General features: G+C 30.6%; 1 protein-coding gene across 1 annotated transcript in view; it reads left to right on the top strand.

The window, feature by feature from the left end:
- Window positions 1-25,484, top strand: part of LOC143062592 (calcitonin gene-related peptide type 1 receptor-like) — a 49,238-nt gene that overhangs the window by 19,104 nt on the left and 4,650 nt on the right. Inside the window, exons 2-9 of the mRNA XM_076234256.1 lie at window positions 4,939-5,036; window positions 6,097-6,188; window positions 8,780-8,927; window positions 12,378-12,528; window positions 14,268-14,328; window positions 19,135-19,201; window positions 20,620-20,702; window positions 24,859-24,994. Coding sequence (XP_076090371.1) covers window positions 4,939-5,036; window positions 6,097-6,188; window positions 8,780-8,927; window positions 12,378-12,528; window positions 14,268-14,328; window positions 19,135-19,201; window positions 20,620-20,702; window positions 24,859-24,994 — 836 coding nt within the window. The remainder of the gene's footprint in view (window positions 1-4,938; window positions 5,037-6,096; window positions 6,189-8,779; window positions 8,928-12,377; window positions 12,529-14,267; window positions 14,329-19,134; window positions 19,202-20,619; window positions 20,703-24,858; window positions 24,995-25,484) is intronic.

Here is a 25,484-nt window from a genome sequence, read left to right on the forward strand (position 1 = left end):
ATGTATCTTAACTTTTTACTGGAAGCAAGGAAGACGTTTTTACTTTGATTTACAAATGTGTTTTTTTCTAGAGAATATAACATTGATGCGCGTACTAAATTATAATCCTGATACCTTTGATAACTATTTACACATTTTTTGGCTGCATGATCAAAATTATTGTCACTTTAACCAATTACGTCTGTTTTGGGTTGCACTATTAGTTTTGTCAATATAACAGATAAAACGACTGTCGTTTCTTGGAGGATTTGCTAGCTATATGGGATTAGGTTTAACCCACTTTTTTCTTTGGAAAATGTCTGTACCATATTCAGAAATATAACAATTATTTTTTCGGTTTTATGATCTTCCCACTTTTCAAAATTTACCAGGGAGTTCGTATGTTTTTAATGCTTTTTTATTGTAAGAAATATATGATTGTACCCGATGATGTTATACTAGATATGACAAACTCCTTTTAAATTGCAGATCTTTAGTACCATACAGCTGAACATTATATAGCTTAAGACAGTATTGAGAGAGTTGGCATTGTGAACTCGTGAAACCAACACGCAATACATAAGTCAAAATAGTCAGAACGTTTGCTGTTATACTCCAGATCTATCTAATCACACTGCGTGTGTATCAATTGTGATTTGTAATTTCCTTGTTTTGATTGTTCACTCTTCAGTGATGTATAGCAACAAAAGTCAATTTAAATTGATGAACGAGCGAATTATAAAATCATTCAACAGTAACTCTGACAAAATGTAGCCAGAATACCTTCAAGTCAATACTGGATTTACACTCAATATGTAGTAAATCAGTTGTTTGTCAAGGAACTTCATAGATTAAATGTCAAACACTAAAATGTTTTCCTGTATATTCTTAAAACCCCGTGTACTTTTATTGTATAGTTGCATTAACTATTGAACTTTGCTTAGTTATGATTTCTCGTTTAATCTTATTTTCAATTTTCAAAGTTTTTTGTTAAGAGTTTGATTTGCTGAGTTTTGTTTACTATCGCCTTGTGTTGGCATACAATGTCGATTTAACCAATGATGCTACGATGTCTGTCAGTTTTTAAAGTTTATAAACTAGTAAACTAGTATCTTAATCAAACTAGTTATTGCAAGTTAACGGTACTTTTCGTCACGTTTTTACACCGATATCGTTAATGTATGAGTTGTATTATTATTAAAACATTATGAATAAAAGATAAGCACAAATGGAAGTTTTTAACGACAGTGACTGGCTATACAGCCCTTGCACAGTCGGCCCTGGTTTGCGCCTCTTTTGGCATTAAATAATTTAATTTTTACCATATCGTATAAAAGATTAGGTCCGCTATTTACACTGATATATGGATGGAAAAATCAATTTATTGCGGTATAAATTGCTACAATGCTTTGTTAATTTCCCTTAAAATTCTTAACAGGTAGCTGCCCAAAGATTTATTGATTGATGTAAAGCAATTATTTGACTTCTATATCAAGCTTTGTTTTTTAACTGGTATACAATTGTACATCTTTGTCAAACATAACTTTGAGAATCAACCGTATCCCAGAGAAGTATGAAAATTTTGTATCTAGATTTTAAAGAGTTGATCTTGATTGCATTATTCTGTTTCAACATAAGTAACTAATATTACAATATATTTCATTATATTTATTTCAGAAGATTCCTAACAAAAACGACATTCGTAGCAGATGTTGCACATTTTAGGACCGAATAGACAAAATTAAAATAATAACACACATATGACATATTAATGGCTTTTATATATCTTAATGTATATGATTTATAATATCATAAATATTCACTAAAACGTGCAAAATCGTGAACAAAACCTTTTAACAGAAGGCCAAAATAACTATTAAACCGCCATAGTAATGCCCAAAGAGGATATTATTGTTCATTCTTCTGTTTACTTGCCACTTAAATATATTTTGTCAGCAGAAGGAGACAGGCAGGACAAATTGGTCAGATAAAATAGTAGTCAGTCAGTTGATTAGTTTTCCATGATTACCCAACAGAAAGTTTCTATCATAAGAAAATTACCACAAAATAATTCTTTCTTAAATTATATTTACAGAAACAGCTTTCGCTTCTTGAGTAATGCCCATACTCTTTAGCTTTATATAGGGTTATAACACGGTATATTTGTAATACTCAGATCGACGTCCGGTCTCTAATCGACGTCCGTTCCTCAAATCGACGACAAAATGTGACGTCACAATAAAATAACATTCCAAATCGACGACCAATTTTATGCCTATCTAATCGACGTCCATTTTTTGGCATTCTCTAATCGACGTACGATTTTCAGCTTCTCTTATTAACGTCCATTTTGTACACAGAATACAAAACTGAAGGGAACCGATAGTCGCTGAAACATTCAAACCTTTAAACATAATATATGAGACAAATAAAATCTATTTAAAAAGAAATGTGTGTGTGTGTGTTTTTTTTTTTAATGATTACATACCGGTGAAGTATGTAAACAGGTTGTGCTATTAATTTTTAAATTTTAGAGATTGGTATGATTTCACAGAGAGACAACTATACACCAGAGTTCAAATAAAATAGATGTGAGCAATTATAAATTATACGGCTTTCAACAATGATAAAAATCTATACCACAAATGCTATAAAAGGCCACTACATAATGTAAACAATTCAATTAAGAAAATTAACGGTCTTCTTTATAAAGGAAATCCCCCCAAAACAAATATGACAGATATAAACCATCGAAAACCAATGCACTGCAGGTCCATACAGAATATGTCGGGGTTAAACATGTGAGTGAGCACCGCATTTTTCCTAAAACAGTGGTGTAACAGCACAACTTAAAACATGATGCCAGTTCCTTGCCTTTACGTTTCACTCCAGGTGTAAAACTCAAGAAATTTGTTGGAAAAAAAACCTTACAGAGTCTGAATATAATATTCTCAAAACAATTGGTTGTGCTTCTTTGTTTTGTCTATTGTTGAAGACTGAATAAATCTCCTAGATTTCGTTTGGTTTTCTTTGTCGTTGGGTTGCATACTAATTGCCCTACATTTACATGCATGTAATTTTTTATTATGAATAGGAATGACACACTATTAGGTGAATCAATTTTTGGATTAACTTTTTATCAAGATAAACATTAATATGTATGTTGTCTGTTTGCAGAAATGTATATGAAACGTATGTATAAATGTTTGAAAATTTAGTTGTCATAAGAACCCTACAAACATGTATATGCATAAGTGTAAATTAGGTCCATTAATTTATTATTTATTGATATTGAACATGGATTAAAAGACGACTACAATCAATCAGACGTCGTTTTGGCAATACATTTACGTCCGATTAGAGTATAAAAATATTGGACGTCGATTTGAGAATGTGACGTCAGATTTGGACGTCGATTAGAAGCCGGACGTCGATCTGAGTCTAACATATTTAAGAGTGTAGATAGAAAATAACTACAACAGAAGATTAACAATATTCAAGTCATAAATCAAGTTCTCTAACCCTACAGCGATTTATCCTTTACTTGACTTGTTGATTATTTCTATTTAATCAACGTATGGTTCCTTTGATGTCAGTTCTTCACTGGTCAAAATGTAATTACGATGTCATATATTCTTGCTTCATTTTCGTAATGTGACGTATAATAACAACCATGTCTGATGACGTTGCACAAAACGAGTACATCTGTATGCAGATCATTTGAAAATGTCTACATAAAATCCAACAAATTATAAGAAAACTGATTATACCACCAAATACCGTATCACACTCGATTTAAAATATATGTGTAACACACAAAAATGTTGTCAAACATTTCTTTAGACAAATAATGTTTTAAAATGGCAAACTTAAAATTGAATTTCATTAGTATAAAAATAATCAGTGAAAAGATATTCTCTCGTGCACATTTCACGCTCAGTTCACTGTCTATTCAAAGGAATTGTGCAATACAGATAAACGCGAATAATAATCACGGCGAAAAGTCAGTTGTTTTTTTTCTAAACCTCAGTCTGCATCAAGTGCAAGCGTCTGAGGGCAATAGAATTAACGAATTAAATTGACTAAAACCCAACTCAAAACTAGCTTTCTCGTTAGAGCAAACCTCACGAAAAAAGACGTTTTCGCTGATAATGAAGTGAACTTTGTATTAAATTTGATGGTTTATATTTTTATCATTGTGTATTTCTGTGCCTATGCGACAACATTATATGAACAACATAATCAGAATTATACATGGATTACTTTCCAGAGACAACAAGTGTTATGTAAAGAAAATTTATATCATACTCAATAATTACATTAATCGCTTGATTGGATTTTCTCAGAGCAATTATTTTTAGCGGAACAGAATAATTGAGTTTTAAACTAGGTATTTCTTTTATTTAGTTTTTAAAAATAGTTTGCTCATTAAAAGTACGTTGCAAAGATATTTATTGTGACTCTTGAATCTCATTAGACCTTATAAGATTTCTTAATCGCCTACTGACATAGATCATTTAGTAGCAAGAAGACATAACAACATGCGTTAAAATGGATAATTATTTCTTGTTTGCGGTTTTTCCCCCCGTAAGTTGTCGTCTTTTTTAAGCATTAAAATAAGCTTCAACTGGCAAGGAATCTTAATTCATAAAATAAATGGGAATGTTTTCATTAATCCTCTTTTTCTTTTCACATGGGATGGGTTTGTTTATGCATGTGAATATCTGCATGACAAAAGGAACCACATTCGTCAGAAGTAGTTGACACCTTAGTTTCTTTTATAATTTCTAAACGAATAAATGGATAGTTTAACAAATGGGTGTTATAAATAGGGCAAGGACTGAGGCACTGACTAATGATCTGACGATACCATTGAGCTACAAATCCTTGAAACAAGATTCTCATCATTTGAAGCTAACAAAGTACTTCCATATTAAAATTTATTTTTGAACATTTCAGGATATGCACGTAAATCTTGTACAGAAAATGGAACCTGGTGGGTAGATTCCAAGTCTAACAGAGAATGGACCGACTACACACCATGTTTAAATCTCAAGGTACGATTCTTACATTAACGGAAAAATTAATAAGAAAACAAAACTATACTTTACAAAAAGAGTACATCTTACTTCAATCGTTAAGTAAAATGATAGCAATAAAAGCAATTTTGAATTGATTGTATTATATATTTCTAGGTTTAAATACTTTTAAACCTTCCTGATTAAGGTAGCATAATACAAAGATTGTTTTAACTTCCAATCCCCTGCCTTTAAAATGCTGTTACTTTCTTAAAACTGCATATAAATTAATAAATGAGGTATATATAAATAGATAAAAGATTTATCTTTTAAATGAATGCAATATTCTTGTTATGCAATCATAATGTAATCAATTATAATGCAATTAATGGCAAATCTTGCTTAGTTCACATGAATGAATTTAGCTGTATCATTTCTTTAAATGCACAAGAAATATTAACGTTATCTTTATCAACACAGCAGCAGCTACAAAAGAGTGTCTCAGATTGTTGCTATCGTATTTCTTTCTCTCATAAATCTGTAATTAGTGTAAACGTCGTTACCACATAAAAGAAGATAGTGTTTGATTAGGTGTAAAATTGTATCTTTACATTCTATCCAAAATCTGAGACACCTTGTTGTAGATAATGGCTCCAGAAACAACATATATTGTATTAATTTGAAAGAGTGATATTTAAACTATCCATAATACCATTTTTTTATAATTTTACATTATAAAGAAAGTTACAGAATTTTAAAACTGGGTAACTGGAGGTATAAAATCTTTGTATTGTGCTACCATACATCAGTTTGTTTATGTTGTCTTATGTCTTGAATTTTCAAATATGTTCACGTCTAGCATCTCTGAACAGACATTATTTGTCAGAATGTGCAACTGGTTCTAGCGTCACTGATGAGTCAACAAAACGTCACCTGCCGTTCAAAATAATTTTAATCCTGGTATCTATGATGACGATACACTTAAACAGAACAAACTGACTGTCACAAATGTACTTTGTTTTTATACAGTGTTGAAAAAATTATTATAACTTATATGTTTTAATTATTAATTTCGATTTGAATATTTTTCATATTATAGATATACAAAAGTTTAGTATATGTCGGAATAGCCTGTTCAAGTGCCAGTTTAGTTCTTCTTGTTCCTGCTTGTGTTGTGTTTTTATCTTTAAGGTTTGTAAATTTGATAGTTATAATCACCTCAATTCAAATAGTATTACATGTATTTGCCGTTAACGTATGATAGGTTGGTATCGATGAAAACTAGCAAATTTTCATTATTGAAAACAATGAGTAAAACACATGACAATTCAGTACTAGTCCATATAATAATCGTGCAAAATGTGATCACAGATGGAGAGCAAACAAATACAAAAAAGTTAACAAAAGTATGTTGAAATTCATATTTATTTTATACACTAGTATAACCCGTACCAGACGGATATAAGTTTTATAGAATGTATTGGATATTCCTTATTATTTTGTGTCGGTTCAAAATTTTGGCGTAGATTGCAGTTCTTTTGAATTTTATTCATAATTTCATGACTGTCACTGATTATTGACCTCTTGATGCCCTTTTAATGTATTGTTCAGTTACTATTTCAATGGCGTTTGCTTGCAATTTATCATGTTTCATGCGGCAAACAAATATAATCATGGTTAAAAACAGAAATAAGACAACAGCCCACAATTAGTTCAGATATATCGATGTAAAAATTAACATATGATTTCCGGGCTGACATTATTAGTATCTGGTTTTTATTCGATATTGATTTATATTGATATTATAAAATGAACAACAGGTGGTTTTGTCTGAAGGTTTACTTTCTTCATCATTAGAAACGTACAAACATCTTTATTTGAAATCCAAAGTTGTACATATTTTTGAATACTTGATCAGCTATTTTACCAAAGGGGAACTGAAAAGAATAGTCAAAAAATGTTGTGTCTTGATAATTTCTAAATGTATATACACTAAAGAACTGAACTAGCAAATAACTGCCAAATACTTTCCCTCCGTAACAGTCAGCAATTCATATGTAAACCTAATAGAATATAATGCATTTTATGTAGTGAATGAGAGGTGATTTTACCATTAGTCACTTATCGTTTTGAATTGTGAAATGTTAAATTGTTGTTCCCAGCTGAATGAATTTTCGCATGTAAAACATGTCTTGTATATCGAAGCCAAGGCCACATGAACATTTTGGAATATGTTTTTAAATATTATTTTTCAAGCCCAAATTGGCAGATGTTTTTTCGAACTTAAAAATCAATTCTCATTCATAAAGCAACGCTGAAAACGTCACCAGTACCCGAAAGGTGAAAAAGAAGAATCGTATTAAATATTCATTTTCATGAAGAACTAAAAGTGTAACACTTTTTAAAACTAATCCATATTTCATGTAAATTGGTGTATGTCACATTCTCTCATTTAACTGAAACCGCCAATTAATCTTTTCACGATAATATGCAAACATCCCCGGGAAATTCTATGAGTTGCAAATAGCTTTATGTTGTATGAAATACTGAATGAACATCACAATCCCTTTTATGGTAAAACGATGCAGTCGATCATTCATGAAAAAGTAAGAGTAATTTTGGATATTCAAGATGCGTAAATACTTACTGATAAAAGTATTGTGAATATTATGTAAGAAATAGGCCGTATGGCATCCTGTGAATGTTTAAATATTACTTGGTTATTCTATCATGGTCATATAGCTAACTTTTCTTCAATTCATGACAACACTTCTCGATCATCTTCTCACAATACATTACAAACGTCTACTTTGGTGCACTGTCATTGATAAATATTATCATAAACGGAACAATGATATAATGGCTTCAAACTCAGGATAGTTAAAGCTCTTTCTGAAAGATCAGACATTCATGTGTTATTCCTCAATTTCATGTCGATATGCAAATTCAATTTTGTTTTAAATATTTTTCACAGAGTGCAAAAAAATCTATAACTAATTTTAATATCGACATCCTGGTATAAGAACATCTCAACAACACGTACTTATCTAAATCTGATAAATCATCAGATTTTTCCGACATTTCTCTTTTACACTAATAAAAAGAAATTATCTTTGTCAAACGAATTTAAAAAGAAATGAATCTAAAAAACAATAATAAAATTTATGCTAATGGGCAAAAAATATGGAATTTTATTAATAACTTAGTTTGGTATTTGAGATCAATTTCAATATGCAAAAAAAAAAAACCTAACACACAACACAATTCTTGAACATACCAGCAATTATCAACGTATATGATGGTAATGCTGTTTTCGAGCTGCTTAACATTTCTCATACAAACTATACGTTGATACAAATATCGTGATAAGTTGATACTTGAACCGTGAAAAGACGTAATAATTATGTTTCTCTGTAAGACGGATCGGATCGTTTAGCAAAACAATCTTTTTAAATCAAACCGCAATAACTAATGGTAAATGAAATAGGCTACCATGGTTGATGGTTGATTACGGGTTGAAGTTAGGCTTTGAACTAGTTATATCTTATTAAATTATTGAATAACAAATCCGTGATTATTGACACTTTTATCTTCTTTTTTTTATGTCAAAATAGATGTACTCATACTCGCTAATGAAGACAATTGAAAATGGTGTACTTTGATTTAAAGATTGTATCATGGTTCAATATCTAATTTTAAACAGAATATCATTTAACTTGTACAGACGATTGGGAGGTTTGAACTTTGCAACAAAGATTTCATCTGATTTTATTTCTTCACAGGCAACTAAGATCCCAACATAGGATTAGACTACATACATGTCTGTTCCTTTCCTTCATAATGACCTGCATTGTGACCATTCTGTCCGATTTATTGATATACAACGACCGTCTCGATAACCCGGCTTCGACAAGGATGCATCAAAACACTGTAAGCACGGATTTTTTTCTCTACGACTACATGATACTTGGTTAATGTACATTTGCAAATGTAATAATAAGAACCTAATAATATTTTGTTTTATATATTGACATTTTTTTTTATAATAAAAGCTTTGTTCTTGTTTTTATTCAATGTAAACAATGGTATAATGTCCTATAAATTTCCGATCTGAAAATTTGTAAATACATACTTCATTATTTTCTTTATATTAAGTACATTTTTTACAAAAATCAGATCATGGGGAAAATGTATCGCACCAATCTTCTAGTCTCTTCTGAATATCTCTATTCATAACACAACTGAATATGTTATTCTTATGATAATGTAAGGAAGTAATATAGATGTATTGAAAAAAGAAGTTTCCTCTTCAAATATATAATTGATCACCCATTCCGATTCATTTTACTTACAAGGTCAAGTAAGTCTGGTATGTAAAACTCGTGAAATGAATCGCTTGTTGAGAAACTTTTGACAAATCAATGGACTCGATGCATCAGATATATCATATGAATGCTTAGTAACATTCAGGACTAGAAGTGGCACAGTAAAAAAAAAACCAAGCTTACACGAATCGAAAATGTTATAGACATCAAATTGCATGGAATAATTTCGGTAGAATAATGTTAATACAGTAGTAAAATGTCTTTTACGTACAATATCCCTTCCATCATTTACTGCATATATTATTTTATCGTTTATTCTCTTTAAATAAGTGAAACGTCATTATATTTTGCAGACCTAATAATGATTGAATAACACTTACAAATATATTTGCTAACTGGTTTTTGTCCATGCGATCAAACTTAACTTATTAGAGGAGGAACATATATACTGAGAGTCGATTTTTGTTTTTGCACTAATTTTGTTTGCTTGTTGTGAAAAATGAATGCAAAACATAAATAAATAAACAATACAATACAATGTTTTCCATTAATAACACCAAGTAGATAGAAGAATATATATATATAGATTCCACAACTGCAACAAGTGTATTTCTCCACTCGAAACAGTTACATTTTAATATTCCAAGCGCGAGGCTTGCCGAGCTTTTCAAATAATTATTTTTTTTTAACTGTTGAGAGGGGAGAAATATTGTAATACACGAGTTACAGTGGTGGATTTTGTTTCTCTTATGATTGTTATCCTTTCTTTTCAAAGATTTGAGGAAAGTTGTGTTTTTTTATGTGACGTCATCAGGCATGGTCGCGTTTTTTTCATGACGTCACAATAAGAATATTCAGAAGAAAACAAGAAATTTAACGTCACAATTAAATTTCAACCAATCATTTGCTGATAACAGATATTTCACTAGTGAGGAGAAATATTTTTCTCACACCGGTCATGAAATGTGAAAATAGCACAAAAATTAGAGAAAAATAAATCATTAATGAATCAACTGATACTGACATACATTAAATTGGCAACAAAGATAACAATATAAACAGGAAATATGGATTTTTGTACTCTGAATATTAAGAGTGGTTGGTTACATTTTTTTTTTAAAACATGGATGATAGCAAGCAGAAAATCGAAGCAAAACAGAAAAATATATGTAGCAAATTAATCTATTGTAATAAAAATTCATAATATCTAATAAAATTTGTAGATTTAGCTAACAAAGTCCTTATATTTGCTACAATTAAAAACACTTCCTAGTATCTCTCTGAGATTAATATTAGATTACTCGGGTTCATTTCCCAATCAATCTATCATGAAGGATAGATAAATAATTCACCATACATTTATAGTCTTTTTCAAAAATGATGAACGGTTCTTTATATTGTATGTTATCATTTTAAACGTTTCAAATTTATTAAATTATATCCATACATCAATGTTTGTGATACACCAATAACAAAAACTGAAATATATTGAATTGATACATTTTGTAATTATTCAAAATTATATCAGAAACCTATATTAAATTATAAAATAATGAACCTGTTAAAGGGAGACAATACTCGCATAACTTTTTTTTCGAATCGGCACATAATACAAAGGAATGTCACTTTTGCATACAAATGGCACATCAATATAATAAATTAACTGTGCATTTGTGCACCACCTTCAATGAAGATTCCAAATTATAAATATAACCAAAAGTTGGTAATCTATAGGATAGTGAAGACTAATGAAAGCTCACCCACTGAAGAAAATATTTCTTTAAAATTTTTTTAAAACTTCCTCAGAAAAATGCTGGAGCCATTTGACTTTCATAGCTCATAATTAACGTTTTTACACAATATTTTAATAAAGTAGCTAAAGATTATTTGCGTCTTAAAGTGTAAGACGCAATAAAAATCGTATGCTTACAACATCTTACCCAAATACAAATTTAATTAAGTCCTGAACATTTCGACATTTGTTTGTTTATTTTTATCAATACCGGTTTGTAAACAAACTCAAGTACATGTTAAGATCCGACTATATCCCGATATCGTCAGGTAAATATGCTAATATATGTCCAAAAAAAAAATATACAATTTATATTTTGGTTTTGTACAAAGGTAAAATATAAAAAAAAATAGCGAGCTCCGGTCAAAAATTCAAAACAGAAAGTCCCTAACAAAATGGTAACATCAAACGGTCAAGCACACCAAGCGAATGGATAGCAACTGTCATTATCTTAGCTTGGTACAGGCATTTTTCTTATGGCTTTGTATGAAAAATGTGTATGACGTTTTTAAACAATATCTGTTTGATATATACTGATTGCTATTTTTAATGCCAAAATTAATTTGTGTTTTAGTTTAAGCGGTGTTTGCCATTGAAACCGGGTTTATGTCACAGAGAGTCCTTCTAAATGTGTACTTTTATGCATTTGCCTTTTAGTTAGATAATTTATGTTCTCCTTTCCGATTCAAAGAGTTAAACTCTCTAAACGATTATTTTTTTTTACAATATTCTTCTTTTGTGGTGTTTTTTATTCACTGCTATAGATTATGTGCATAATTTAGTGCAAACAAACATGTTTAACCCTACCCCTTTCTGGTTGTGTTTGTCCCAAGTAAGGAGTTTTTTTTTAATTAGTAGTTGTCATTGGTTCCATCTGCAGTATTGGTTTTTCGTTTGAAGTTTGTTATGTTTGTTCTTTTAAAGCTTATTATATGGTATGATTTAGCTTACTGTTGAAGGTCTTATTACTATATTGGTATATAAACTAAGTTACCATAAGTATAGCGATTTAATGCAGTAATTTTTGCTATGTGTATAAATTACAAACAAAATGTTTATAATATCTTAATAACAAGGTACTGGTGCATTTAGGTTAAGAAATAAAATATATACATTATTATTTTTTTCTTTCTTCTTTACAACCTCATTACAATAGCAGCCTACTCCTTATGTCCGATTGCCGCAGTAACATCAGAATATCGAATTAAGTTTCCAAAGATAATATGTGTACTATAAGTTTATATTTACTTTTTCTTGTTACAGATATTTTGCAGAGTGTTACATGCAGTACATAGGTACTGTTCAACTTGCAATTACTTTTGGATGTTTTGTGAAGGCTTTTACTTACATCGGTTACTGATACAAGCTTTCAGAGTTCCTAAAAATCTTACCTGGTATTACATTACTGGATGGGGTAAGTATAAAAAGTCAACATTCATTGGCTGGATAAATTATGCATATTTCACATTTACATGATTTGATAAAAGAGGCGCATAGTTCTAGCTTTGAAAAACAAGATGTAATATTTGAATTTTTGCCAAGAGTTAAGGGAATTCCGTTTCAAATTTCCTTTTAAGCTCGTTTGATTTTTTTGTTTTAGTTATTTTATTCTATTCTTTATTTTGTTGCATGTGTGACTTGTTCTTTAATGTATCACACAATTTGATATGAAATTCAGAAAAATGCATCATAGTAATGGTATGCCGTAAGTTATCATGCCTGATCATGTCCCATTTTGAAGGCATTGATTTAAAGCGTTTAATTATGTCAGTTTATATGGACTTCTCTTTTTTTATTTGACTTAGACTTCTGTATTTTCTTTTTCTTTTTTAGTAAAACAGATTTTTCTTTAGAAGATGACGAAAAACTAATAGGGAAAGATATTTGCTACATGTTGTAAAAAGTTAAATCACAAAAATACTGAAATTTCAAAATTGAAAGTCCCTGATCAAACAACAAAATCAACAGGCCTCAGATCACAATTAATTCCCTTTGTTCGTGGTACAGGAATATAATTTCCAATTATTATATGGGGTATTTCTTCCCAAGTAATCTGTCTACTGTTTTCTTTGAAATGTTTACTATTTAAGTGGTCCTATCAGTTCCATATATATTGAAATAAGTAAAACATGAGGAAAAATATTATTGTTGAAAGTGAAAGTAGTAATTTGGCCAAAATGAAAGTAGGGTAGAAATCAGCCTTCGTCATTTATTCAAGATTCAAATCCTACCATTGGCATGCTAATAGGGCCCTAAAAAGAAAACACACTGATGGATTGTCCTGGGACAAGCATATTTTATTAGAATAATAATGGTTTATAAGCATTTAAATTTATTTCATGTTTGTAGTGGTGCAAATTTTTTAATTCAATTTGACTTTAACTAAAAAATGCATTGTAGCCAAGGGGAAGAATAATTGTGTTCTGAGGCCAACATCTCAAAAAACATCAAACAAATGGATAACAACTGCATATTCCTGACTTGGTACATGCATTTTCTTATGTAGTACCATAGAGAATAGTATTGGCATTTTTGCAATATGATTTTACTAAGCAAGAAATACATTTGCACAGATTTGAAAATCTGCAGTGTTAAAAGTTGTCATTGGATTTATAGATGAAATAATTACAAACAATTATTATACAATTTCACTGAAAATAGAACTGCATTTAAATCATGCGCCATCTCGTTTAGAAATATTTTCGATACGTTTATGAAACAGAACGAAATGATACCAAGGATGCTTTGTGATCGATAAACACAAATGTAACATTATTTTTCGAAGAAGAACCTTTTTAAACATTAATCTAAATTTATTTCCTATTAAGCCAAATGTAAAAATATTACTGACAAGACGAAATCAAGTTAAAACCAGTGCGTATATATAGAACAGGAACATTGAGTATTCAATTAATGTTATTGTTTGCATTGCATTTACTATAAAGAAATCACTCAGAGATAGGCAAAAAATCGTGACGATTCTGACAGATATGAAGTTATAATACATTTAACAATTGAGCAGCAATAAAAATAAATCAACGACGTGTGTTTCAAATAAATCATTTGTTAGAACATTATTAAAATTGCATTACGGATTTATTTTAGTCCAAATTCCAGGGAACTTCATTAAAAATAAATTATTATATTTTACAGGAGGTTCGTTGATACCTATATTGGTTTATGTTATTGTGAGACTTACTACAGCAGATTATGAGTGAGTAATACGTCCTTGTGAGACTTTATATAACGCATTATGAGTAAGTAATACGTCCATGTGAGACTTTATATAGCGCATTATGAGTGAGTAATACGTCATTGTGAGACTTTATATAGCGCATTATGAGTGAGTAATACGTCATTGTGAGACTTTATATAACGCATTATGAGTGAGTAATACGTCCATGTGAGACTTTATATAGCGCATTATGAGTGAGTAATACGTCATTGTGAGACTTTATATAGCGCATTATGAGTGAGTAATACGTCATTGTGAGACTTTATATAGCGCATTATGAGTGAGTAATACGTCATTGTGAGACTTTATATAGCGCATTATGAGTGAGTAATACGTCATTGTGAGACTTTATATAGCGCATTATGAATACGTTCTTTCGATACTATTATAGCTATGTTCAAAAGAAGACGTAGGTTTTCCATGACCATATGACACATATAGTCACTATTGTGGACAGTGTATAACTTACAAAAAGATTCATACTCTTTCCAAATTCATGTCTTTATATTTAATGCATGAAGCATTAAGTAAGTGAATAAAATTACAGTTTAAAGTTAAACAAAATTGGATGCTGAATCTTTATGTTAAGGAGCGATTTGGTCCAGTTAAGAAAGGTCACAAACTAGTATGTCTGAAGTTGTCAAACTGAATTTTAAACCCCTTACCATAGAATTGTCAATATTTTGAGTTAGAGCTGGTAGAATGTTATATAATTTATATACTATTTGTCCCGATAGTAGTACACTACACGGTAAAATGTTTTTGAGATCGAGAAGGTACGATTGTTTTGATTTCAATGTATTGTCTAAAACACTGGTGGTAAGCGGATGGTCGTAACTTAAAGTTACGACCATCCGAAGATGGGAGACAACTCTAGGGATACATTTTTCTTTTCCGATTTTCGTGCAGTAAAAAAATGTTTCAGTAAAACCGCTTGTCTCATATATACTAATTGTCAGTGCGTTGATATTGAAACAAAATTTGATACATAAAAACATTCCAATTTTCGTAAAATGATCATTCAATAATTCGAGCATGATGGTCGTAACTAAAAAAACAAAAATGTTCAGGATGGTCGTAACTTAAAATTGTGATGGTCGTAACTCTTTATTAAATAGGACCTAATAAGACAAGTCAATAGTTTTAAACGTGTCTTTTGTCATATGAATATATTATATGATATATTTGTGAAGTTGATTTCACTAAATGATAAAAACTAAAAGAGGTAAAGTGCGAAAGGAAAGAAAATTGGAACGAATCGAAAAAAAAACCCATTACAAAATGAAATGACCAGTCACTGTTACTTAAAATATAATGTATGAAATCAACCAAGAGGCAACTAATTATAAGCTGTTAAGTTTAAAAACAATATAAATTCATTTTAACACACAGCTCTGGTTATGATCATTCTTAGTTACGAATTAAGAAAAGGCGATTTTAACAAATTTGACATCATATGAAATAACAGTATCCTGATTTATTTTCTTTATATTTTGCATGTATTGAAAAGATGAAAAGATAAACTTTTTAAAAACAAGTATGTACCTACTAGGTGGAATTTAAAAGAAAAATCTACAATTTAAAATTGATACTTTAAGTCGAAAGAGCATAAGTAAGGAGTCAAAATAATGTTATGTGGATCGTTATCGAGACAAGACCATATCCGCGAATTTGCAGGTCCGTAATCGAATTAAACAACATACATCTTATTCTTAGCCTGGATTTTGAGAAGTCGTATTGTCATTTGGTATATAGTCAAGCTGATTATAAGGTGCAAATTCGAAGTTCAGGTATAATTATTACCCGTGGTTTTAGAAAATTCTGAATACGCCTATTGGTACCATGCTATCTGTTATACATCTTTGTCTTTCTTATGGAAGATGCCATGAACCCTGGACCACACGGTTTTTATTCCCAATTCATAAAGGGAATGATGCATCCGATCTTAATAACTATCGAGGAATTACAATTACTGATTCATTGGGGAAGCCTTTTTGATAAGATACTTGATACACGTCTTTGTAAATCCTTAGATACATATCATATCATTGATGAGAGCCAAATTTGGTTTACAAAAAAAACAATAAAAGAAAAGAAAAAAAAACTCGACCATCTGACCATGTGTTCATTCTAAAAACTATTATAAATAAGTATTGTAATACAAAAGAAGGTAGAATGTTTGCATGCTTTGTTGATTTCCAGAAGGCTTTTGATACTGTCATTCTCCCAGGGATAAAACTTAAGCTATTGAATATAGTTAGAGAGTATGGTAAGAGATCTCTTTAGAACTAAAGTTGGAGTAAATCAGGGAGACAATTTGAGTCCAAATTTGTTTAATTTTTTTATAAATGAACTTCCTGATTGTGTTTAAAGTTCCCCTGATCCAGCTGTTGTTTATTCACGACCAGCCTATTCTTTACTATACATATGCTGATGATCTTGCCATTTTTTGAACTTCAGCAAAAAAATGTAGATCAGGCTTATCCAAAGATTCTTTCAGAAAGACTACTACGCATTGAATTTGGTAAACAGTTTCTTGGTGTTACCAAAAGAGAAACATATTTTGCCCATCTTTCTTAACTCGGTAGATTCACTCTGTATTTCGTCATTGCAAAGTCTATGATCAGATATTGGCACAGGCTTGACAATTTGGGATCATCTTTCCACTACTAGAGGAGGCATATTTAGAGTCAAAATTACTACACGATTTAAAAAAATTCCTCCACAGTATGGATCCTTAAACTTCTTTTTAAAGAATATGGGGGTCAGCAATTCACATTGTTTACTATATATATGCTGATGATAATGTTTTTTTTTTAATTTCAGCAAAAGGACTTCAGCAAACAGTATTCATACATAGCTTGTAGCCAGAATAATATTTAAAAGATAGATCTTTATGCTTCAACTCAGCGTGCTGGTCTTTTAAATCTGAGTACATTCATACAATATAAACATATAACATAAATATTATTTTCAACCTGCATATGTATGTGATAGTTGCCGCAGTACATTTAGTTCTACCTTGTAATATTATCTTAGCTACAAGGCTGGCTATAAACTACTAATATTTGATCTTACTCTTAAATTCAAAGCGTGTATCATTGTAAAATATATACCTGCATATATGTATGAAATATTTGCTGCAGTACATTTAGTTCTACCTTGTTATATTATCCTTGCTACAAGCCTGTCTACAAACTACTGATATTTGATCTTACTCTTAAATTCAACGCGTGTAGCATTGTAAAATATCTCAACCTTATTCATACTTTGTAGGTTAACACAATGTTCATTGCGACACCATGGATTAAGTTTTTATTCTAAACCAATACTTATAACAATTATCAATGATATACCGCAAGATCGTCATGCAATCGATAAAAAAAAGACAACACGATAAAAACACCAGGCATTTGTGGATTTTTATTAATCATGATTCACCAAAAGCCGAATATTTGAAAGCCAATGGTTTATAAAAACTGCAATAGCTGATTAAAAATTAAAGAAGATTGTTCAATAATTTCATCTGCCGACATGATTGCAGGAAATAAAAAGTCGTAAATATAAAAAAAAATCTGAAAGCAAATATTCAATAATTTTATGCCTTAACGTATGTAGTAAAAATATATTAATACTCAACCCTAACATACTATTGGCTTAATGCGAGTTGATTAGTTTTCACTGTTTCCTCTAAATGATGGTCGTTTGGAACATATCAAAAATGTATGATTGATAATTCTTTAACTGAATTTCTGCATACCATTATCAGAGTAACAAATGACATAATATTTTTTGTAGTAAACTTTATATAACAACTGAGTTTATTAACATGGTTATGCATGTGCACAGTACTTTTAAAATAGCTTGATAAAAGCTCGTCTTAATACTTGAGTTACGGTCATCTTTCAAAGTTACGACCATCTTGTGTCGGTTACGACCATCATCCAAAATACTATAGTTGACATTACGACCATCATAAGTTAAAGTTACGACCATCATGCTCGAATTTTTGAATGACCATTTTACGAAAATTGGAATGATTTTATGTGTCAAATTTGGTTTCAATGAGAATGCACTCACGATATGTGTATATGAGACAAGCGGTTTGACTCAAATGAACCTTTTAATGCACGAAAATCGGAAAAGAAAAACTTGTCCCTAGAGTTGTCTCCCATATTCAGATGGTCGTAACTTTTAGTTACGACCATCCGCTTACCACCAGTGTAAAAGAAATGATCTACGAAATAACTGTGTTCCACGTGCAAATAGATATCGCATGTTCATACCAAACTAAAGAGATTGTATCGTATTAATTTGCTTGAATATTTAATTTTGTATGATTTTGTTTTTATATTAATGTGAGAAGTATTGTAATTAGCATCAAATCATTGTTTCATCTCTTAAACAAAATAATTAACGTAGAAAAGACAACAAAACAACAATATATATAGGCGTCGGTATTTGAAATTAGGTGACAAAACATAAAAAAGAGTTCATGGTTTTTGGGCAACTTGACATTATTAAGACAAGAATACATTAGACAACTACATAAATTTGAAAATTACTAGGCTCATTATTTCTTTGTAAGACACGCGTTTCGTCTAGAAAAGACTTATCAGTTGGGCTCAAATAAAACATTAATAGCCAAATAAAGAGCGAAGCAGTCAGCACTTTTGGACAAGTAATGCATTTAGAGTTGGAATTATTCACTGCTACATTATTGCTGTATGTTAATAGTCTTTTTGTAGACATTTTAATTATAAATAAGGTTTTTGTATATTTTAGCTGCTGGGTTAAAAATATAGGTATCTACGAATGGATATTATACATTCCAAACCTCATATGCATATTGGTAAGTTTAATATAATAAATAACACTTCTTTAACAGTCGTATACTCCATGCACAAAAAAAAACAGAGTTACAAAGAAGAAAGATCAGATTTACAAGATTGAAATCGACACTTCATTAGTTTTACAGTCACCATCACTAACTGGTTGACCGATACGATATGTATATATCTTTACTCAATACCGACATGTTTTCGCAGTTTTCTTTTATATACAAGAACAGCCTTCCTATTTGCAGTTTAACTGTTGGTATCCATTCAAGAATGTGTCATTTTGTCTCTCTTATCGACGCACTCCTTCTCGCTCCATTTTGGAGCTCATGCAATTTACTCAGTTCTATTATCTTGTTTACTTTTTTTAAATTGACTTATAAAATTTAAATATCGATTAACTACTGTTGTGTTTATTTATGAAGTCTGCTGATTGACAAGTCTTATTCAATAGCTCAAATTTGGCATTGAAATGTATTTCAGTTGCTATGAATTATCCGTTGCAATATAATTTCCAAAATATTCGAAGGGACCACGAAGTAACTGAAATTACCTTTTTTTTAAAGTTCTATAAGACCTCCTCGAAGTACTGATTTCAAACCCAACTTAAAATATAATTTTACCGTGTCTCTTGCAAGACAAGATTATAAATCAATACATATTCAGCGGAGGTTGTAAATTGTTTCGAAAGTGTCAAAGGTAAGAGGGGTATAAATCAGGTTGTTGATGTTCTCTGGTATACCAGGGCCTTTTATTGCTTAATATCCAGTATTGGTATTGTCATTGATCTGAGTCCATAATGTTTTTATTTGGTATATGGATAGTATTGTATTGGAATTTTGGGTCCTCAAATACTCTCCAACTTTATACTTGTTTAGCTTTCTAACTATTTTGACCTGAGCGTCACTGATCAATCAAATGCAGACGACGAAACGCGCGTCTATCGTATTTATATTCATAAATATAAAAAAGAACATGTGGTATGATTGCCAATGAGACAAATCTCTACAAGAGACCACAATAACACTGAAATTAACAGCTGTAGGTCACCGTATGGACTTCAACAATGAGCAAAGCCCCGAAACGACAATTTAAATCAATTCAAACGAAAAAAACTAACGGCCTAATTTATGTACAAAAAAATGAACGAAAAAAAAACGACAAGCACTGAGTAAGCCTGGTACCTTAAATAAAATACTTATTAGTGTGAGTAAAAGAGGGGAGTTAAATGTTATTAGTACCCTGTGAGTAAAAGAGGGTAGGTAAGTGTTATTAGTACCCTGTGAGTAAAAGAGAGTAGTTAAGTGTTATTCAATAGAAGTAAACTTGCTTTTGGCCTCCCGTTATGAGATTTTAGGCTCAGATCATAGGGTTAACATTTCTAATCTCTTTATATCGTCTGTATTACTGATAATAAATTCATTTATTTCAGTTAAACCTAATGTTTCTGTGTAGTATTATCAGGATAATGTTGACCAGACTTCAAAGTCACCCTAACGAACCAAGTAATTACAGGTAAAGTTCGATATCCAGTTTAAACAGTGGCGTAGCTTGCATGTATGCTCAGATGCTCAAGCATCCACATCATTTTAATAAAAAATATTTTTTTTTTTAAATTAAAAAATGTATTCGTAGGAGTTCAATTCGTATGTATCCAAATGTAGCAAGGATGGAGATATGAGGATAACGTCCAATCATTTCTAAAGCAGTATGCACGGTCTTTTATGTATGATCAATAAGTTTATGTAAACAAGATGTATCAATCGCACAAAAGTTTTCTGACTTTCTGACTTTTTTCGTGAAAAATTTATGTCGTCAGCTACGGCAAGCCCAGACAGAGGATGATGACAGGCAAACCCGCGGAGATGTCTCATCTGAAATTGGGCCAAGCGGAGAGATGGCTTCTACATCTGACGTAGCAACGTTACTAACAACTAAACCACCGTTTATATCCTGGTATCGTTTCCTCTGACTTGAAAGAAGAAGTGATAAAAACATGAATTGAAAAAAAAAGAGAGTATGTTAATTAATGGGCTTATATTTACCCCTTTCCATCTAGATACAAATAATATTTTTTCAATAAAAGAAGAGCCAATGCCCCCCATATTGCAATTTTTTTTATCTATCCAAGAAGCAAGAAAATAACTAAAAATAATCTCTAAAGAGAAATAAAAGCTTCAGAGCAAATGCAATGGGATTTCCATTATAATTTTTATTTCAAAGGGGCATAACCGGTTAAAAATATTTGATCAGGACTTATTTTTGATAGTGTCAAAGACGTTGCTGATGATTTAAGTTTTTTAATAAAAATCTGGAAAGTATTATACACATGAGAGTGCCAACAAGAATGAACAGACGGAGGGACGGACGCCCGATATTTCCATGTCCCCTGCAACGCGTTATGTGGAAGAATAATTACTTCGGTTCCTATATTCCGAAGTTCCAGCATATACAGAAGTGCCGCTGTAATGGGTCCGCTTTTGAGATGTCAAATATAAGATTTGGTGGAAACTTTTACATCAAATATTTATCATGTTTATGAATTGAATGATAATAGTTTTGAGAAAACAATAAAATTACGTTGGAAATATATAAATGGGTGGGTATTTTGAAATTACATAAAAAATCTAACAAGTGATGGATTCTGGGGGAGTACACGTGTAAATAGGAAATGTCAGAAAAAAACAAATAATTTTCTGCATAAAAAGATCTCTAAAAAAAAATTCGCCTCGCTATGCTCGGCAACAGTTTGACATCCACATCATTTCAACCCTGGCTACGCCACTGTTAAAGCCAGATCTTTTTAATCATAGAACATTTGTTCCATTGTCTACATTATCTATACATCTTGTTTACTGCAATAAAAAAAGGAAATACTGAATTTTCATATACATGTATCATGGTTGCCTTGATGTGACAGATATATTATTGTAAGATATCATGGCCTCTATAATATAAATTTGTTCAAATACTAAGGTTAACTTTACACAACACATTTTTGGCTATTTTTTATGGGATGCAAGGTTTTCTCTTAATTTCTCTTTTATTTGGCCTAAAAATTATATAATTTGAGAGGCAATATTGAGTTCTGTTCAGACGCAATGCTCATCTGGCGTACACAATTAAAGGCATATTATCCTACATAAGCTTAATTATTCTCTCCCATTTCACTGCAGTTAATAAAGGCAATAGTAGTATAACCGTTAAGTGAGATGTATGCCAATGAATTCACTTTTATCATAATAAATCTCTAATGGTGTAGGATAAATACCATATAATGTGAAAAACGTAAAATCACAAAATAACCGATCGACGAGGAAAATTCAAAACAGAAAGTTCCTAATCAAATGGTAAAATCAAAAGCTCAAACACCTCAAACGAATGAATAACAACTGTCATAATCTTGATTTGCAATAAAAGAGGGACGAAGGATACCAAAGGGACAGTCAAACTCATCAATCGAAAAAAAAAACTGACAACGCCATGGCTTAAAATGAAAAAGACAAACAGACAAACAATAGTACACATGACACAGCATAGCAAACTAAAGAATAAACAACACGAATTCCACCAAAAACTAGGGGTGATCTCAGGTGCTCCGGAAGGTTAAGCAGATCTTGCTCCACATGTGGCACCCGTCGTGTTGCTTATGTGATATTAAATCCTGTAAATTAGTCTAATTTGGTAGGTCCCAAATACAGTGTTACAGTGTTACAGTGTCATTTCGGCAGTGAACGAGGCATCAAAATCTTTCCCTAAAGGATCTTACAAATTAGTTTGTCCTTTTATACCATCATGTCTACAAATATTTTTAAAACATTGTAAAGGATCAAAAGATATGTATTTTGTACTGACAAGAAATAATGTTATTCCTACTGGACAGCTTAAGTGGGTTAAAATATTAGTGGTTGTCGTTTGTTTATGTGTTACATATTTGTTTTTCGTTCATTTTTTTACATAAATAAGGCCGTTAGTTTTCTCGTTTGAATTGTTTTACATTGTCTTATCGGGGCCTTTTATAGCTCACTATGCGGTATGGGCTTTGCTCATTGTTGTAGGCCGTACGGTGACCTATAGTTGTTAATGTCTGTGTCATTTTGGTCTTTTGTGGATAGTTGTCTCATTGGCAATCATACCACATCTTCTTTTTTTATATTATAGAATCTGAACTGGAAAAATATTTTCAGACTGCCTTTTGCTGTTACTAAAAGTAGTAAATGACAGTGGTTGCAATATAGGATTAACCATTGCATTTTTGCCACAAGTATTTAGTTATTTAGTTTTGTTTTCCTTCTCTATTTATTTATTTTTTAATATTTATTTATTTTATTTTTTATTATTTTTATTTCTTTATCTTTTCAATGGAAAATGTAAAATATTTCCAATTAAGATTTATTTATAAAAATGACATTGTATTTATCTTATATGTATTATATTGTATGTATGTCATGTATATGTTGTAATTGTTGGAAATAAAAAAATCAAAAGTTAAAAAAAAGGAACATATCCGATATCATTTGTGAAACGGTTATTCAATAAACTGGTGATTGGAGAACGGAAATCAAAAAATGGTAGAGAAGGTACTATTTCGAACAATTAAACTTTTCTGCAGTCATTTTAATTTTCATTGTTTACTTTTTATCAATTTTTCAAATATATTGAAAATTTAGTTGGTGTTATTTAAAACACATTTTGATCCGTAAACATGTGATTCGAAATTTGAAATATATAACAATACTTATGAACGAAAGTTGAGTGACCCTTTTTAAGGTAATGTAGACTAACACGTTAGTCTTGATAAAATGCTATACAGCAAATTGTGCAATTTTAAATATCACCAAATAAAGGACGTTTATTTGTTTTTTGTTTATGACATTGCAAAAGATGACATTAGTTTTTCTATTTACCTATCCGATTAATAATAATTATCACTAAATAGTTATAATATTGTCACTTGTTGTGTCATGAAAACTATCCAAGGAAAACCTTATCATTCCAGTGCTGTTTTTTTTTTTTTTTTTTTTTTATTTTCGTTGTCTAGCTAATAAAAACTGTAAAAAGTAAGAAAAGGATAAAAACCTGAAGATTTACGAAAAAACTTGACAACTGTATAAAAGGCTATTGGAAAAAAAAACTGTACAATTCAATAATTTAATATAACATTTTTTTTCTATTGATTAGAATGAAGCATTTGTTTTTGTAAGATTTCTAGTTTTTCCCCTTTTTGAATTTGCCTTAGAGTTTGTTTTTATTTTGTGAATACATTTTTTTGTAAATGTCAAAAAAAAAGACAATCAAGCATTTTACACTCGAATTGTCGTAATCCTTTTTGTCAGAGTTACTTGTAGTTTCAATATACACTATTTTTTCCACTTTTTTGTTAGAAACAGCAAATCATTTGACTCCGATTACAAGGTCTTGATGTATAGACAACGTATAATTTTTGTTCATAACTTTTACTATGAAAAATTTGAAATTTGAAATTTCAGGTAATACCATTTGTCAGAAAACGCGCATATACCTGTGTGATCACAGGAGAAATAATTTTCTCATGGTACTTTACTTTTGTTATTTATTATGTCATGGTCATCTAGTTGGGATAGACTTTTTTTAATAAGATGAAAATTAAATTAATTAGAAGTGCACTATTTTATTATACAATTCATTTCAGACGTGGTCTTAAGGCGACATTTCTTCTGGTTCCATTGTTTGGAATTCAGTTATTCTTCATTACATACAGACCACCAGTGGAGAAAGCAAACCGTCTTCTCTATGAAATCGTGTCTAAAGTCATCATAGATTCTCAGGTATATTTCCTATGAAAATATGCGCCTTAAAAGCAAAGTCTATTTAAGATTCCAGTAGACAAAAAAAAAATAAAATAAAATAAGATAATTCATAAGTCAAAAGTACAGAAAAACGTGAAGAGCTATATACTCTGATCAATAAATGTAATATCCAAATCAATACAAGGTCAACTTTGCTTGAAGGAGTTTGAACCGTTCACTCTGTATCTTTCATGTATATATAAATAAACCCACAAGTTAGGAAAGGTAAGTTATAAATCATTCTAATTCCGAAACACTGACTAATAAGCAAATGATACCCACGTATCCTATTGGTCAACCGGCATCACTATTTATATAAAATTTGCGGTAGACAATTTTCATGATTCAAAATTGTTGAACCTATCATTTAACGATAGACATTTTGGTTTTTTTATTCTTTATTTGTCTATTCCCTTGGTAATATGCTGATATCTCTTATCAATGATTTTCCATTTGACGATTGTATGAT

Source organism: Mytilus galloprovincialis, chromosome 2 (genome assembly GCF_965363235.1).
Source record: "Mytilus galloprovincialis chromosome 2, xbMytGall1.hap1.1, whole genome shotgun sequence".
Lineage (NCBI taxonomy): Eukaryota > Metazoa > Mollusca > Bivalvia > Mytilida > Mytilidae > Mytilus > Mytilus galloprovincialis.